General features: G+C 41.7%; 1 protein-coding gene across 3 annotated transcripts in view; it reads left to right on the top strand.

Moving 5' to 3' along the window:
- Window positions 1-17,996, top strand: part of BRPF3 (bromodomain and PHD finger containing 3) — a 139,453-nt gene that overhangs the window by 102,495 nt on the left and 18,962 nt on the right. For all 3 annotated transcript variants that reach the window (XM_073561053.1, XM_073561051.1, XM_073561052.1), the window contains one exon: window positions 888-964. In XM_073561053.1, the coding sequence (XP_073417154.1) occupies window positions 888-964 (77 nt within the window). The remainder of the gene's footprint in view (window positions 1-887; window positions 965-17,996) is intronic.

Below are 17,996 nucleotides of genomic sequence, written 5' to 3'. Positions count from 1 at the left end.
TGAATATGTAAGTTGTATATTGCCACTGCCACCTTTTCAGGTAACGCTCAGCCCTTACATTCCCTCTGAATGAATGTTTGTTTTGTTTAGTGGCAGGGCAATCTAGTTGCACATAATAATGGTAAATTTCCATGTGTCATATTGGCTGCTTATTTTGGTGTGGAAAGTTTTGCAATTGTCCCATTCAAATGATGTAGTCAATCTTCAGGCCTAGAAATTTGTAGATGAAAGGGATGCTTTCAGAAATGTCCCCAATAACATCTGCATTTTATAGGCAATGAGTGAACATTGGTCATGCACATGTAATGGGTTTGCAGCAGATTTTTTGCGGAAAATGGACACAAAGAAACCTAAACTGCACCGAAACGGTGTGGGTTTTAGTTAATACAGTTCAAAGGATGACACTTGCAATGAAAATTGGTGCAAAAAATTGACATACTATGGAATTTAAAGGGAACCAAGCACGATGAAAAATGGTATTAACCTGCAGCAGGTGAAGGGAGAATATATCTTCATTTTTTTTCTCTGCAGTCAAACATTCAGTTAAAAATGCCAAGTGCAGTGAAAATGTGGGGGGGGGGGGGGGGGGGAAACGTGCAATTTCGCCAGTGTTTTATTTTTGCGGTGCTCCATATTCTGTATAAACGACCTGGCAGCTTGATTCCTCATGTCATTACAATTACAAATACCAACTTGTTTTTCAGTGTTGAAACAAGGCTCGTTAAAGGGTCGACATTGACTTTTAGGATTGCTACCTCCAATAGGTGGCACTAGAGTTCTAGTTCTCTTCCTCTCTGAAGAGACAATTTGCATAATTAGATAATGAGGAAAGAACATAAGTATGTGTCAGATTGGCTTACTAGTTAATGCGATGTTTGTTATTTCAGGAATATAACTCCTCTAGGAAAGCCAGCGCTCTCACACATACCGCTGCTTGAAACCATGAATGGCGATGACAATCAAGGTAAGTGATTACAGCATTAGCAAATAAAACCTAGTATGAAGAAAAGTGATACAAGTTGTACCTTATTTTCTGTAGACATCCCGAACAGTTGTGACCACTCTACTTGCAGTCTTTTATTGTGTATGTGACCGTCTCTACTTGCAGTCTTTTATTGTGTATGTGACCATCTCTGCTTGCAGTCATATATTGTGTATATGACTGTCTCTGCTTGCAGTCTTTTATTGTGTATATGACCATCTCTGCTTGCAGTCTTTTATTGTGTATGTGACCATCTCTGCTTGCAGTCTTTTATTGTGTATGTGACCATCTCTGCTTGTAGTCTTTTATTGTGTATATGACCGTCTCTATTTGCAGTCTTTTATTGTGTATGTGACCATCTCTGCTTGCAGTCATATATTGTGTATATGACTGTCTCTGCTTGCAGTCTTTTATTGTGTATGTGACCATCTCTGCTTGCAGTCTTTTATTGTGTATGTGACCATCTCTGCTTGTAGTCTTTTATTGTGTATATGACCGTCTCTATTTGCAGTCTTTTATTGTGTATGTGACCATCTCTGCTTGCAGTCATATATTGTGTATATGACTGTCTCTGCTTGCAGTCTTTTATTGTGTATGTGACCATCTCTGCTTGCAGTCTTTTATTTTGTATGTGACCATCTCTGCTTGCAGTCTTTTATTGTGTATGTGACCGTCTCTACTTGCAGTCTTTGGTTGTGTATGTAACCATCTCTGCTTGCAGTCTTTTATTGTCTATGAGACCGTCTCTACTTGCAGTCTTTGGTTGTGTATGTGACCATCTCTGCTTGCAGTCTTTTATTGTCTATGTGACCGTCTCTACTTGCAGTCTTTGGTTGTGTATGTGACCATCTCTGCTTGCAGTCTTTTATTGTCTATGTGACCGTCTCTACTTGCAGTCTTTGGTTGTGTATATGACCATCTCTGCTTGCAGTCTTTTATTGTCTATGTGACCGTCTCTACTTGCAGTCTTTGGTTGTGTATATGACCGTCTCTGCTTGCAGTCTTTTATTGTCTATGTGACCGTCTCTACTTGCAGTCTTTGGTTGTGTATGTGACCATCTCTGCTTGCAGTCTTTTATTGTCTATGTGACCGTCTCTACTTGCAGTCTTTGGTTGTGTATGTGACCGTCTCTACTTGCAGTCTTTTATTGTGTATGTGACCGTCTCTACTTGCAGTCTTTTATTGTCTATGTGACCGTCTCTGCTTGCAGTCTTTGGTTGTGTATGTGACCATCTCTGCTTGCAGTCTTTTATTGTCTATGTGACCGTCTCTACTTGCAGTCTTTGGTTGTGTATGTGACCGTCTCTACTTGCAGTCTTTTATTGTCTATGTGACCGTCTCTACTTGCAGTCTTTGGTTGTGTATGTGACCATCTCTGCTTGCAGTCTTTTATTGTCTATGTGACCGTCTCTACTTGCAGTCTTTGGTTGTGTATGTGACCATCTCTGCTTGCAGTCTTTTATTGTCTATGTGACCGTCTCTACTTGCAGTCTTTGGTTGTGTATGTGACCATCTCTGCTTGCAGTCTTTTATTGTCTATGTGACCGTCTCTACTTGCAGTCTTTGGTTGTGTATGTGACCATCTCTGCTTGCAGTCTTTTATTGTCTATGTGACCATCTCTGCTTGCAGTCTTTTATTGTGTATGTGACCGTCTCTACTTGCAGTCTTTTATTGTGTATATGACCATCTCTGCTTGCAGTCTTTTATTGTGTATGTGACCGTCTCTGCTTGCAGTCTTTTATTGTGTATATGACCATCTCTGCTTGCAGTATTTTATTGTGTATGTGACCGTCTCTGCTTGCAGTCTTTTATTGTGTATATGACCATCTCTGCTTGCAGTCTTTTATTGTGTACTGTATGTGACCGTCTCTACTTGCAGTCTTTTATTGTGTATGTGACCATCTCTGCTTGCAGTATTTTATTGTGTATGTGACCGTCTCTGCTTGCAGTCTTTTATTGTGTATATGACCATCTCTGCTTGCAGTCTTTTATTGTGTACTGTATGTGACCGTCTCTACTTGCAGTCTTTTATTGTGTATGTGACCATCTCTACTTGCAGTCTTTTATTGTGTATGTGACCATCTCTACTTGCAGTCTTTGGTTGTGTATGTGACCGTCTCTACTTGCAGTCTTTTATTGTGTATGTGACCATCTCTACTTGCAGTCTTTGGTTGTGTATGTGACCGTCTCTACTTGCAGTCTTTTATTGTGTATGTGACCGTCTCTACTTGCAGTCTTTTATTGTGTATGTGACCGTCTCTACTTGCAGTCTTTTATTGTGTATGTGACCATCTCTACTTGCAGTCTTTTATTGTGTATGTGACCATCTCTACTTGCAGTCTTTTATTGTGTATGTGACCATCTCTACTTGCAGTCTTTGGTTGTGTATGTGACCGTCTCTACTTGCAGTCTTTTATTGTGTATGTGACCGTCTCTACTTGCAGTCTTTGGTTGTGTATGTGACCATCTCTACTTGCAGTCTTTGGTTGTGTATGTGACCGTCTCTACTTGCAGTCTTTTATTGTGTATGTGACCGTCTCTACTTGCAGTCTTTGGTTGTGTATGTGACCATCTCTACTTGCAGTCTTTTATTGTGTATATGACCATCTCTGCTTGCAGTATTTTATTGTGTATATGACCATCTCTGCTTGCAGTCTTTTATTGTGTACTGTATGTGACCGTCTCTACTTGCAGTCTTTTATTGTGTATGTGACCATCTCTGCTTGCAGTATTTCATTGTGTATGTGACCATCTCTACTTGCAGTCTTTTATTGTGTATATGACCATCTCTGCTTGCAGTCTTTTATTGTGTATATGACCATCTCTGCTTGCAGTCTTTTATTGTGTACTGTATGTGACCGTCTCTACTTGCAGTCTTTTATTGTGTATGTGACCATCTCTGCTTGCAGTATTTTATTGTGTATGTGACCGTCTCTGCTTGCAGTCTTTTATTGTGTATATGACCATCTCTGCTTGCAGTCTTTTATTGTGTACTGTATGTGACCGTCTCTACTTGCAGTCTTTTATTGTGTATTTGACCATCTCTACTTGCAGTCTTTTATTGTGTATGTGACCGTCTCTACTTGCAGTCTTTTATTGTGTATGTGACCATCTCTACTTGCAGTCTTTGGTTGTGTATGTGACCGTCTCTACTTGCAGTCTTTTATTGTGTATGTGACCATCTCTACTTGCAGTCTTTGGTTGTGTATGTGACCGTCTCTACTTGCAGTCTTTTATTGTGTATATGACCATCTCTGCTTGCAGTATTTTATTGTGTACTGTATGTGACCGTCTCTACTTGCAGTCTTTTATTGTGTATGTGACCATCTCTACTTGCAGTCTTTTATTGTGTATGTGACCATCTCTACTTGCAGTCTTTGGTTGTGTATGTGACCGTCTCTACTTTCAGTCTTTTATTGTGTATATGACCATCTCTGCTTGCAGTCTTTTATTGTGTATATGACCATCTCTGCTTGCAGTCTTTTATTGTGTACTGTATGTGACCGTCTCTACTTGCAGTCTTTTATTGTGTATGTGACCATCTCTACTTGCAGTCTTTTATTGTGTATGTGACCATCTCTACTTGCAGTCTTTTATTGTGTATGTGACCGTCTTTACTTGCAGTCTTTTATTGTGTATGTGACCATCTCTACTTGCAGTCTTTGGTTGTGTATGTGACCGTCTCTACTTGCAGTCTTTTATTGTGTATGTGACCATCTCTACTTGCAGTCTTTGGTTGTGTATGTGACCGTCTCTACTTGCAGTCTTTTATTGTGTATGTGACCGTCTCTACTTGGAGTCTTTGGTTGTGTATGTGACCGTCTCTACTTGCAGTCTTTGGTTGTGTATGTGACCATCTCTGCTTGCAGTCTTTGGTTGTGTATGTGACCATCTCTGCTTGCAGTCTTTTATTGTGTATGTGACCATCTCTACTTGCAGTCTTTGGTTGTGTATGTGACCGTCTCTACTTGCAGTCTTTTATTGTGTATGTGACCGTCTCTACTTGCAGTCTTTGGTTGTGTATGTGACCGTCTCTACTTGCAGTCTTTGGTTGTGTATGTGACCATCTCTGCTTGCAGTCTTTTATTGTGTATGTGACCGTCTCTACTTGCAGTCTTTTATTGTGTATGTGACCGTCTCTACTTGCAGTCTTTGGTTGTGTATGTGACCGTCTCTACTTGCAGTCTTTTATTGTGTATGTGACCGTCTCTACTTGCAGTCTTTTATTGTGTATGTGACCGTCTCTACTTGCAGTCTTTGGTTGTGTATGTGACCGTCTCTACTTGCAGTCTTTGGTTGTGTATGTGACCATCTCTGCTTGCAGTCTTTTATTGTGTATGTGACCGTCTCTACTTGCAGTCTTTTATTGTGTACTGTATGTGACCGTCTCTACTTGCAGTCTTTGGTTGTGTATGTGACCGTCTCTACTTGCAGTCTTTTATTGTGTACTGTATGTGACCGTCTCTACTTGCAGTCTTTTATTGTGTATGTGACCGTCTCTACTTGCAGTCTTTGGTTGTGTATGTGACCATCTCTGCTTGCAGTCTTTTATTGTCTATGTGACCGTCTCTACTTGCAGTCTTTGGTTGTGTATATGACCATCTCTGCTTGCAGTCTTTTATTGTCTATGTGACCGTCTCTACTTGCAGTCTTTGGTTGTGTATGTGACCATCTCTGCTTGCAGTCTTTTATTGTCTATGTGACCGTCTCTACTTGCAGTCTTTGGTTGTGTATGTGACCATCTCTGCTTGCAGTCTTTTATTGTCTATGTGACCGTCTCTACTTGCAGTCTTTGGTTGTGTATATGACCATCTCTGCTTGCAGTCTTTTATTGTCTATGTGACCGTCTCTACTTGCAGTCTTTGGTTGTGTATATGACCGTCTCTGCTTGCAGTCTTTTATTTTCTATGTGACCGTCTCTACTTGCAGTCTTTGGTTGTGTATGTGACCATCTCTGCTTGCAGTCTTTTATTGTCTATGTGACCGTCTCTACTTGCAGTCTTTGGTTGTGTATGTGACCGTCTCTACTTGCAGTCTTTTATTGTGTATGTGACCGTCTCTACTTGCAGTCTTTTATTGTCTATGTGACCGTCTCTGCTTGCAGTCTTTGGTTGTGTATGTGACCATCTCTGCTTGCAGTCTTTTATTGTCTATGTGACCGTCTCTACTTGCAGTCTTTGGTTGTGTATGTGACCGTCTCTACTTGCAGTCTTTTATTGTGTATGTGACCGTCTCTACTTGCAGTCTTTGGTTGTGTATGTGACCATCTCTGCTTGCAGTCTTTTATTGTCTATGTGACCGTCTCTACTTGCAGTCTTTGGTTGTGTATGTGACCATCTCTGCTTGCAGTCTTTTATTGTGTATGTGACCGTCTCTACTTGCAGTCTTTGGTTGTGTATGTGACCTTCTCTACTTGCAGTCTTTGGTTGTGTATGTGACCATCTCTGCTTGCAGTCTTTTATTGTGTATGTGACCGTCTCTACTTGCAGTCTTTTTTTGTGTATGTGACCGTCTCTACTTGCAGTCTTTGGTTGTGTATGTGACCATCTCTGCTTGCAGTCTTTTATTGTGTATGTGACCGTCTCTACTTGCAGTCTTTTATTGTGTACTGTATGTGACCGTCTCTACTTGCAGTCTTTGGTTGTGTATGTGACCGTCTCTACTTGCAGTCTTTGGTTGTGTATGTGACCATCTCTGCTTGCAGTCTTTGGTTGTGTATGTGACCATCTCTGCTTGCAGTCTTTTATTGTGTATGTGACCATCTCTACTTGCAGTCTTTGGTTGTGTATGTGACCGTCTCTACTTGCAGTCTTTTATTGTGTATGTGACCGTCTCTACTTGCAGTCTTTTATTGTGTATGTGACCGTCTCTACTTGCAGTCTTTTATTGTGTATGTGACCGTCTCTACTTGCAGTCTTTGGTTGTGTATGTGACCATCTCTACTTGCAGTCTTTGGTTGTGTATGTGACCGTCTCTACTTGCAGTCTTTGGTTGTGTATGTGACCGTCTCTACTTGCAGTCTTTTATTGTGTATGTGACCGTCTCTACTTGCAGTCTTTTTTTGTGTATGTGACCGTCTCTACTTGCAGTCTTTGGTTGTGTATGTGACCATCTCTGCTTGCAGTCTTTGGTTGTGTATGTGACCATCTCTACTTGCAGTCTTTGGTTGTGTATGTGACCATCTCTACTTGCAGTCTTTTATTGTGTATGTGACCGTCTCTACTTGCAGTCTTTTATTGTGTATGTGACCGTCTCTGCTTGCAGTCTTTTATTGTGTATGTGACCGTCTCTACTTGCAGTCTTTGATTGTGTATGTGACCTTCTCTACTTGCAGTCTTTGGTTGTGTATGTGACCATCTCTGCTTGCAGTCTTTTATTGTGTATGTGACCGTCTCTACTTGCAGTCTTTTTTTGTGTATGTGACCGTCTCTACTTGCAGTCTTTGGTTGTGTATGTGACCATCTCTGCTTGCAGTCTTTTATTGTGTATGTGACCGTCTCTACTTGCAGTCTTTTATTGTGTACTGTATGTGACCGTCTCTACTTGCAGTCTTTGGTTGTGTATGTGACCATCTCTGCTTGCAGTCTTTGGTTGTGTATGTGACCATCTCTGCTTGCAGTCTTTTATTGTGTATGTGACCATCTCTACTTGCAGTCTTTGGTTGTGTATGTGACCGTCTCTACTTGCAGTCTTTTATTGTGTATGTGACCGTCTCTACTTGCAGTCTTTTATTGTGTATGTGACCGTCTCTACTTGCAGTCTTTTATTGTGTATGTGACCGTCTCTACTTGCAGTCTTTGGTTGTGTATGTGACCATCTCTGCTTGCAGTCTTTTATTGTGTATGTGACCATCTCTACTTGCAGTCTTTGGTTGTGTATGTGACCGTCTCTACTTGCAGTCTTTTATTGTGTATGTGACCGTCTCTACTTGCAGTCTTTTATTGTGTATGTGACCGTCTCTACTTGCAGTCTTTTTTTGTGTATGTGACCGTCTCTACTTGCAGTCTTTGGTTGTGTATGTGACCATCTCTGCTTGCAGTCTTTTATTGTGTATGTGACCGTCTCTACTTGCAGTCTTTGGTTGTGTATGTGACCGTCTCTACTTGCAGTCTTTTATTGTGTATGTGACCGTCTCTACTTGCAGTCTTTTTTTGTGTATGTGACCGTCTCTACTTGCAGTCTTTGGTTCTGTATGTGACCATCTCTGCTTGCAGTCTTTTATTGTGTATGTGACCATCTCTACTTGCAGTCTTTGGTTGTGTATGTGACCGTCTCTACTTGCAGTCTTTTATTGTGTATGTGACCGTCTCTACTTGCAGTCTTTTATTGTGTTTGTGACCGTCTCTACTTGCAGTCTTTGGTTGTGTATGTGACCGTCTCTACTTGCAGTCTTTGGTTGTGTATGTGACCATCTCTGCTTGTAGTCTTTTATTGTGTATGTGACCGCCTCTGCTTGCAGTCTTTTATTGTGTACTGTATGTGACCGTCTCTACTTGCAGTCTTTGGTTGTGTATGTGACCATCTCTGCTTGCAGTCTTTGGTTGTGTATGTGACCATCTCTGCTTGCAGTCTTTGGTTGTGTATGTGACCATCTCTGCTTGCAGTCTTTTATTGTGTATGTGACCATCTCTACTTGCAGTCTTTGGTTGTGTATGTGACCATCTCTGCTTGCAGTCTTTTATTGTGTATGTGACCGTCTCTACTTGCAGTCTTTGGTTGTGTATGTGACCGTCTCTACTTGCAGTCTTTTATTGTGTATGTGACCGTCTCTACTTGCAGTCTTTGGTTGTGTATGTGACCATCTCTGCTTGCAGTCTTTTATTGTGTATGTGACCATCTCTGCTTGCAGTCTTTTATTGTGTACTGTATGTGACCGTCTCTACTTGCAGTCTTTGGTTGTGTATGTGACCGTCTCTACTTGCAGTCTTTGGTTGTGTATGTGACCATCTCTGCTTGTAGTCTTTTATTGTGTATGTGACCGTCTCTGCTTGCAGTCTTTTATTGTGTACTGTATGTGACCGTCTCTACTTGCAGTCTTTGGTTGTGTATGTGACCGTCTCTACTTGCAGTCTTTGGTTGTGTATGTGACCGTCTCTACTTGCAGTCTTTGGTTGTGTATATGACCATCTCTGCTTGCAGTCTTCTATTGTCTATGTGACCGTCTCTACTTGCAGTCTTTTATTGTGTATGTGACCATCTCTACTTGCAGTCTTTGGTTGTGTATGTGACCATCTCTGCTTGCAGTCTTTTATTGTCTATGTGACCGTCTCTACTTGCAGTCTTTGGTTGTGTATGTGACCGTCTCTACTTGCAGTCTTTTATTGTGTATGTGACCGTCTCTACTTGCAGTCTTTTATTGTGTATGTGACCGTCTCTACTTGCAGTCTTTGGTTGTGTATGTGACCATCTCTGCTTGCAGTCTTTTATTGTCTATGTGACCGTCTCTACTTGCAGTCTTTGGTTGTGTATGTGACCGTCTCTACTTGCAGTCTTTTATTGTGTATGTGACCGTCTCTACTTGCAGTCTTTGGTTGTGTATGTGACCATCTCTGCTTGCAGTCTTTTATTGTGTATGTGACCATCTCTGCTTGCAGTCTTTTATTGTGTACTGTATGTGACCGTCTCTACTTGCAGTCTTTGGTTGTGTATGTGACCATCTCTGCTTGCAGTCTTTTATTGTCTATGTGACCGTCTCTACTTGCAGTCCTTTATTGTCTATGTGACCGTCTCTACTTGCAGTCTTTTATTGTCTATGTGACCGTCTCTACTTGCAGTCTTTGGTTGTGTATGTGACCATCTCTGCTTGCAGTCTTTTATTGTCTATGTGACCGTCTCTACTTGCAGTCTTTGGTTGTGTATGTGACCGTCTCTACTTGCAGTCTTTGGTTGTGTATGTGACCTTCTCTACTTGCAGTCTTTGGTTGTGTATGTGACCATCTCTGCTTGCAGTCTTTGGTTGTGTATGTGACCATCTCTGCTTGCAGTCTTTTATTGTCTATGTGACCGTCTCTACTTGCAGTCTTTTATTGTGTACTGTATGTGACCGTCTCTACTTGCAGTCTTTGGTTGTGTATGTGACCATCTCTGCTTGCAGTCTTTTATTGTCTATGTGACCGTCTCTACTTGCAGTCTTTGGTTGTGTATGTGACCGTCTCTACTTGCAGTCTTTGGTTGTGTATGTGACCATCTCTGCTTGCAGTCTTTGGTTGTGTATGTGACCATCTCTGCTTGCAGTCTTTTATTGTCTATGTGACCGTCTCTACTTGCAGTCTTTGGTTGTGTATGTGACCATCTCTGCTTGCAGTCTTCTATTGTGTATGTGACCGTCTCTACTTGCAGTCTTTTATTGTGTATGTGACCATCTCTACTTGCAGTCTTTGGTTGTGTATGTGACCATCTCTGCTTGCAGTCTTTTATTGTCTATGTGACCGTCTCTACTTGCAGTCTTTGGTTGTGTATGTGACCATCTCTGCTTGCAGTCTTCTATTGTCTATGTGACCGTCTCTACTTGCAGTCTTTTATTGTGTATGTGACCATCTCTACTTGCAGTCTTTGGTTGTGTATGTGACCATCTCTACTTGCAGTCTTTGGTTGTGTATGTGACCATCTCTGCTTGCAGTCTTTTATTGTCTATGTGACCGTCTCTACTTGCAGTCTTTGGTTGTGTATGTGACCATCTCTGCTTGCAGTCTTTTATTGTCTATGTGACCTTCTCTACTTGCAGTCTTTGGTTGTGTATGTGACCGTCTCTACTTGCAGTCTTTTATTGTGTACTGTATGTGACCGTCTCTACTTGCAGTCTTTGGTTGTGTATGTGACCATCTCTGCTTGTAGTCTTTTATTGTGTATGTGACCGTCTCTGCTTGCAGTCTTTTATTGTGTACTGTATGTGACCGTCTCTACTTGCAGTCTTTGGTTGTGTATGTGACCATCTCTGCTTGCAGTCTTTTATTGTGTATGTGACCATCTCTACTTGCAGTCTTTGGTTGTGTATGTGACCATCTCTGCTTGCAGTCTTTTATTGTCTATGTGACCGTCTCTACTTGCAGTCTTTGGTTGTGTATGTGACCGTCTCTACTTGCAGTCTTTTATTGTGTATGTGACCGTCTCTACTTGCAGTCTTTTATTGTGTATGTGACCGTCTCTACTTGCAGTCTTTGGTTGTGTATGTGACCATCTCTGCTTGCAGTCTTTTATTGTCTATGTGACCGTCTCTACTTGCAGTCTTTGGTTGTGTATGTGACCGTCTCTACTTGCAGTCTTTTATTGTGTATGTGACCGTCTCTACTTGCAGTCTTTGGTTGTGTATGTGACCATCTCTGCTTGCAGTCTTTTATTGTGTATGTGACCATCTCTGCTTGCAGTCTTTTATTGTGTACTGTATGTGACCGTCTCTACTTGCAGTCTTTGGTTGTGTATGTGACCGTCTCTACTTGCAGTCTTTGGTTGTGTATGTGACCATCTCTGCTTGTAGTCTTTTATTGTGTATGTGACCGTCTCTGCTTGCAGTCTTTTATTGTGTACTGTATGTGACCGTCTCTACTTGCAGTCTTTGGTTGTGTATGTGACCGTCTCTACTTGCAGTCTTTGGTTGTGTATGTGACCATCTCTGCTTGTAGTCTTTTATTGTGTATGTGACCGTCTCTGCTTGCAGTCTTTTATTGTGTACTGTATGTGACCGTCTCTACTTGCAGTCTTTGGTTGTGTATGTGACCGTCTCTACTTGCAGTCTTTGGTTGTGTATGTGACCGTCTCTACTTGCAGTCTTTGGTTGTGTATGTGACCATCTCTGCTTGCAGTCTTTTATTGTCTATGTGACCGTCTCTACTTGCAGTCTTTGGTTGTGTATATGACCATCTCTGCTTGCAGTCTTCTATTGTCTATGTGACCGTCTCTACTTGCAGTCTTTTATTGTGTATGTGACCATCTCTACTTGCAGTCTTTGGTTGTGTATGTGACCATCTCTGCTTGCAGTCTTTTATTGTCTATGTGACCGTCTCTACTTGCAGTCTTTGGTTGTGTATGTGACCGTCTCTACTTGCAGTCTTTTATTGTGTATGTGACCGTCTCTACTTGCAGTCTTTTATTGTGTATGTGACCGTCTCTACTTGCAGTCTTTGGTTGTGTATGTGACCATCTCTGCTTGCAGTCTTTTATTGTCTATGTGACCGTCTCTACTTGCAGTCTTTGGTTGTGTATGTGACCGTCTCTACTTGCAGTCTTTTATTGTGTATGTGACCGTCTCTACTTGCAGTCTTTGGTTGTGTATGTGACCATCTCTGCTTGCAGTCTTTTATTGTGTATGTGACCATCTCTGCTTGCAGTCTTTTATTGTGTACTGTATGTGACCGTCTCTACTTGCAGTCTTTGGTTGTGTATGTGACCATCTCTGCTTGCAGTCTTTTATTGTCTATGTGACCGTCTCTACTTGCAGTCCTTTATTGTCTATGTGACCGTCTCTACTTGCAGTCTTTTATTGTCTATGTGACCGTCTCTACTTGCAGTCTTTGGTTGTGTATGTGACCATCTCTGCTTGCAGTCTTTTATTGTCTATGTGACCGTCTCTACTTGCAGTCTTTGGTTGTGTATGTGACCGTCTCTACTTGCAGTCTTTGGTTGTGTATGTGACCGTCTCTACTTGCAGTCTTTGGTTGTGTATGTGACCATCTCTGCTTGTAGTCTTTTATTGTGTATGTGACCGTCTCTGCTTGCAGTCTTTTATTGTGTACTGTATGTGACCGTCTCTACTTGCAGTCTTTGGTTGTGTATGTGACCATCTCTGCTTGCAGTCTTTTATTGTCTATGTGACCGTCTCTACTTGCAGTCTTTGGTTGTGTATGTGACCATCTCTACTTGCAGTCTTTGGTTGTGTATGTGACCATCTCTGCTTGCAGTCTTTTATTGTCTATGTGACCGTCTCTACTTGCAGTCTTTGGTTGTGTATGTGACCATCTCTGCTTGCAGTCTTCTATTGTCTATGTGACCGTCTCTACTTGCAGTCTTTTATTGTGTATGTGACCATCTCTACTTGCAGTCTTTGGTTGTGTATGTGACCATCTCTGCTTGCAGTCTTTTATTGTCTATGTGACCGTCTCTACTTGCAGTCTTTGGTTGTGTATGTGACCGTCTCTACTTGCAGTCTTTGGTTGTGTATGTGACCATCTCTGCTTGCAGTCTTTTATTGTCTATGTGACCTTCTCTACTTGCAGTCTTTGGTTGTGTATGTGACCGTCTCTACTTGCAGTCTTTTATTGTGTACTGTATGTGACCGTCTCTACTTGCAGTCTTTGGTTGTGTATGTGACCATCTCTGCTTGCAGTCTTTTATTGTGTATGTGACCATCTCTGCTTGCAGTCTTTTATTGTGTACTGTATGTGACCGTCTCTACTTGCAGTCTTTGGTTGTGTATGTGACCATCTCTGCTTGCAGTCTTTTATTGTCTATGTGACCGTCTCTACTTGCAGTCCTTTATTGTCTATGTGACCGTCTCTACTTGCAGTCTTTTATTGTCTATGTGACCGTCTCTACTTGCAGTCTTTGGTTGTGTATGTGACCATCTCTGCTTGCAGTCTTTTATTGTCTATGTGACCGTCTCTACTTGCAGTCTTTGGTTGTGTATGTGACCGTCTCTACTTGCAGTCTTTGGTTGTGTATGTGACCGTCTCTACTTGCAGTCTTTGGTTGTGTATGTGACCATCTCTGCTTGTAGTCTTTTATTGTGTATGTGACCGTCTCTGCTTGCAGTCTTTTATTGTGTACTGTATGTGACCGTCTCTACTTGCAGTCTTTGGTTGTGTATGTGACCATCTCTGCTTGCAGTCTTTTATTGTCTATGTGACCGTCTCTACTTGCAGTCTTTGGTTGTGTATGTGACCATCTCTGCTTGCAGTCTTCTATTGTGTATGTGACCGTCTCTACTTGCAGTCTTTTATTGTGTATGTGACCATCTCTACTTGCAGTCTTTGGTTGTGTATGTGACCATCTCTGCTTGCAGTCTTTTATTGTCTATGTGACCGTCTCTACTTGCAGTCTTTGGTTGTGTATGTGACCATCTCTGCTTGCAGTCTTCTATTGTCTATGTGACCGTCTCTACTTGCAGTCTTTTATTGTGTATGTGACCATCTCTACTTGCAGTCTTTTATTGTCTATGTGACCGTCTCTACTTGCAGTCTTTGGTTGTGTATGTGACCGTCTCTACTTGCAGTCTTTGGTTGTGTATGTGACCATCTCTGCTTGCAGTCTTTTATTGTCTATGTGACCTTCTCTACTTGCAGTCTTTGGTTGTGTATGTGACCGTCTCTACTTGCAGTCTTTTATTGTGTACTGTATGTGACCGTCTCTACTTGCAGTCTTTGGTTGTGTATGTGACCATCTCTGCTTGCAGTCTTTTATTGTCTATGTGACCGTCTCTACTTGCAGTCTTTTATTGTCTATGTGACCGTCTCTACTTGCAGTCTTTTATTGTCTATGTGACCGTCTCTACTTGCAGTCTTTGGTTGTGTATGTGACCATCTCTGCTTGCAGTCTTTTATTGTCTATGTGACCGTCTCTACTTGCAGTCTTTGGTTGTGTATGTGACCATCTCTGCTTGCAGTCTTTTATTGTCTATGTGACCGTCTCTACTTGCAGTCTTTTATTGTCTATGTGACCGTCTCTACTTGCAGTCTTTTATTGTCTATGTGACCGTCTCTACTTGCAGTCTTTGGTTGTGTATGTGACCATCTCTGCTTGCAGTCTTTTATTGTCTATGTGACCGTCTCTACTTGCAGTCTTTTATTGTCTATGTGACCGTCTCTACTTGCAGTCTTTTATTGTCTATGTGACCGTCTCTACTTGCAGTCTTTGGTTGTGTATGTGACCATCTCTGCTTGCAGTCTTTTATTGTCTATGTGACCGTCTCTACTTGCAATCTTTGGTTGTCTATGTGACCGTCTCTACTTGCAGTCTTTGGTTGTGTATGTGACCGTCTCTACTTGCAGTCTTTTATTGTCTATGTGACCGTCTCTACTTGCAGTCTTTTATTGTCTATGTGACCGTCTCTACTTGCAGTCTTTGGTTGTCTATGTGACCGTCTCTACTTGCAGTCTTTTATTGTCTATGTGACCGTCTCTACTTGCAGTCTTTTATTGTCTATGTGACCGTCTCTACTTGCAGTCTTTGGTTGTGTATGTGACCATCTCTGCTTGCAGTCTTTTATTGTCTATGTGACCGTCTCTACTTGCAGTCTTTGGTTGTGTATGTGACCATCTCTGCTTGCAGTCTTTTATTGTCTATGTGACCGTCTCTACTTGCAGTCTTTTATTGTCTATGTGACCGTCTCTACTTGCAGTCTTTTATTGTCTATGTGACCGTCTCTACTTGCAGTCTTTGGTTGTGTATGTGACCATCTCTGCTTGCAGTCTTTTATTGTCTATGTGACCGTCTCTACTTGCAGTCTTTGGTTGTCTATGTGACCGTCTCTACTTGCAGTCTTTGGTTGTGTATGTGACCGTCTCTACTTGCAGTCTTTTATTGTCTATGTGACCGTCTCTACTTGCAGTCTTTGGTTGTCTATGTGACCGTCTCTACTTGCAGTCTTTTATTGTCTATGTGACCGTCTCTACTTGCAGTCTTTTATTGTCTATGTGACCGTCTCTACTTGCAGTCTTTGGTTGTCTATGTGACCGTCTCTACTTGCATTCTTTGGTTGTGTATGTGACCGTCTCTACTTGCAGTCTTTGGTTGTGTATGTGACCATCTCTGCTTGCAGTCTTTTATTGTCTATGTGACCTTCTCTACTTGCAGTCTTTGGTTGTGTATGTGACCGTCTCTACTTGCAGTCTTTTATTGTGTACTGTATGTGACCGTCTCTACTTGCAGTCTTTGGTTGTGTATGTGACCATCTCTGCTTGTAGTCTTTTATTGTGTATGTGACCGTCTCTGCTTGCAGTCTTTTATTGTGTACTGTATGTGACCGTCTCTACTTGCAGGCTTTGGTTGTGTATGTGACCGTCTCTACTTGCAGTCTTTGGTTGTGTATGTGACCATCTCTGCTTGTAGTCTTTTATTGTGTATGTGACCGTCTCTGCTTGCAGTCTTTTATTGTGTACTGTATGTGACCGTCTCTACTTGCAGTCTTTGGTTGTGTATGTGACCATCTCTGCTTGCAGTCTTTTATTGTCTATGTGACCGTCTCTACTTGCAGTCTTTTATTGTCTATGTGACCGTCTCTACTTGCAGTCTTTTATTGTCTATGTGACCGTCTCTACTTGCAGTCTTTTATTGTCTATGTGACCGTCTCTACTTGCAGTCTTTGGTTGTCTATGTGACCGTCTCTACTTGCAGTCTTTGGTTGTGTATGTGACCGTCTCTACTTGCAGTCTTTTATTGTCTATGTGACCGTCTCTACTTGCAGTCTTTTATTGTCTATGTGACCGTCTCTACTTGCAGTCTTTGGTTGTCTATGTGACCGTCTCTACTTGCAGTCTTTGGTTGTGTATGTGACCGTCTCTACTTGCAGTCTTTTATTGTCTATGTGACCGTCTCTACTTGCAGTCTTTGGTTGTGTATGTGACCATCTCTGCTTGCAGTCTTTTATTGTCTATGTGACCGTCTCTACTTGCAGTCTTTTATTGTCTATGTGACCGTCTCTACTTGCAGTCTTTGGTTGTGTATGTGACCATCTCTGCTTGCAGTCTTTTATTGTGTATGTGACCGTCTCTACTTGCAGTCTTATATTGTCTATGTGACCATCTCTACTTGCAGTCTTTTATTGTCTATGTGACCGTCTCTACTTGCAGTCTTTTATTGTCTATGTGACCGTCTCTACTTGCAGTCTTTGGTTGTCTATGTGACCGTCTCTACTTGCAGTCTTTGGTTGTGTATGTGACCGTCTCTACTTGCAGTCTTTGGTTGTGTATGTGACCATCTCTGCTTGCAGTCTTTTATTGTCTATGTGACCGTCTCTACTTGCAGTCTTTGGTTGTCTATGTGACCGTCTCTACTTGCAGTCTTTGGTTGTGTATGTGACCGTCTCTACTTGCAGTCTTTTATTGTCTATGTGACCGTCTCTACTTGCAGTCTTTTATTGTCTATGTGACCGTCTCTACTTGCAGTCTTTGGTTGTCTATGTGACCGTCTCTACTTGCAGTCTTTTATTGTCTATGTGACCGTCTCTACTTGCAGTCTTTTATTGTCTATGTGACCGTCTCTACTTGCAGTCTTTGGTTGTGTATGTGACCGTCTCTACTTGCAGTCTTTGGTTGTGTATGTGACCGTCTCTACTTGCAGTCTTTTATTGTCTATGTGACCGTCTCTACTTGCAGTCTTTTATTGTCTATGTGACCGTCTCTACTTGCAGTCTTTGGTTGTCTATGTGACCGTCTCTACTTGCAGTCTTTTATTGTCTATGTGACCGTCTCTACTTGCAGTCTTTTATTGTCTATGTGACCGTCTCTACTTGCAGTCTTTGGTTGTGTATGTGACCATCTCTGCTTGCAGTCTTTTATTGTGTATGTGACCATCTCTGCTTGCAGTCTTTTATTGTGTACTGTATGTGACCATCTCTGCTTGCAGTCTTTTATTGTCTATGTGACCGTCTCTACTTGCAGTCCTTTATTGTCTATGTGACCGTCTCTACTTGCAGTCTTTTATTGTCTATGTGACCGTCTCTACTTGCAGTCTTTGGTTGTGTATGTGACCATCTCTGCTTGCAGTCTTTTATTGTCTATGTGACCGTCTCTACTTGCAGTCTTTGGTTGTGTATGTGACCGTCTCTACTTGCAGTCTTTGGTTGTGTATGTGACCATCTCTGCTTGCAGTCTTTTATTGTCTATGTGACCGTCTCTACTTGCAGTCTTTGGTTGTGTATGTGACCGTCTCTACTTGCAGTCTTTTATTGTGTACTGTATGTGACCGTCTCTACTTGCAGTCTTTTATTGTGTACTGTATGTGACCGTCTCTACTTGCAGTCTTTGGTTGTGTATGTGACCGTCTCTACTTGCAGTCTTTTATTGTGTACTGTATGTGACCGT

The sequence above is a fragment of the Dendrobates tinctorius genome, unplaced genomic scaffold (assembly GCF_039654945.1).
Source record: "Dendrobates tinctorius isolate UK_male_01 unplaced genomic scaffold, ASM3965494v1 ptg000312l, whole genome shotgun sequence".
Classification (NCBI taxonomy): Eukaryota; Metazoa; Chordata; class Amphibia; order Anura; family Dendrobatidae; genus Dendrobates; species Dendrobates tinctorius.
This window is presented reverse-complemented; position numbering and strand designations above follow the sequence as displayed.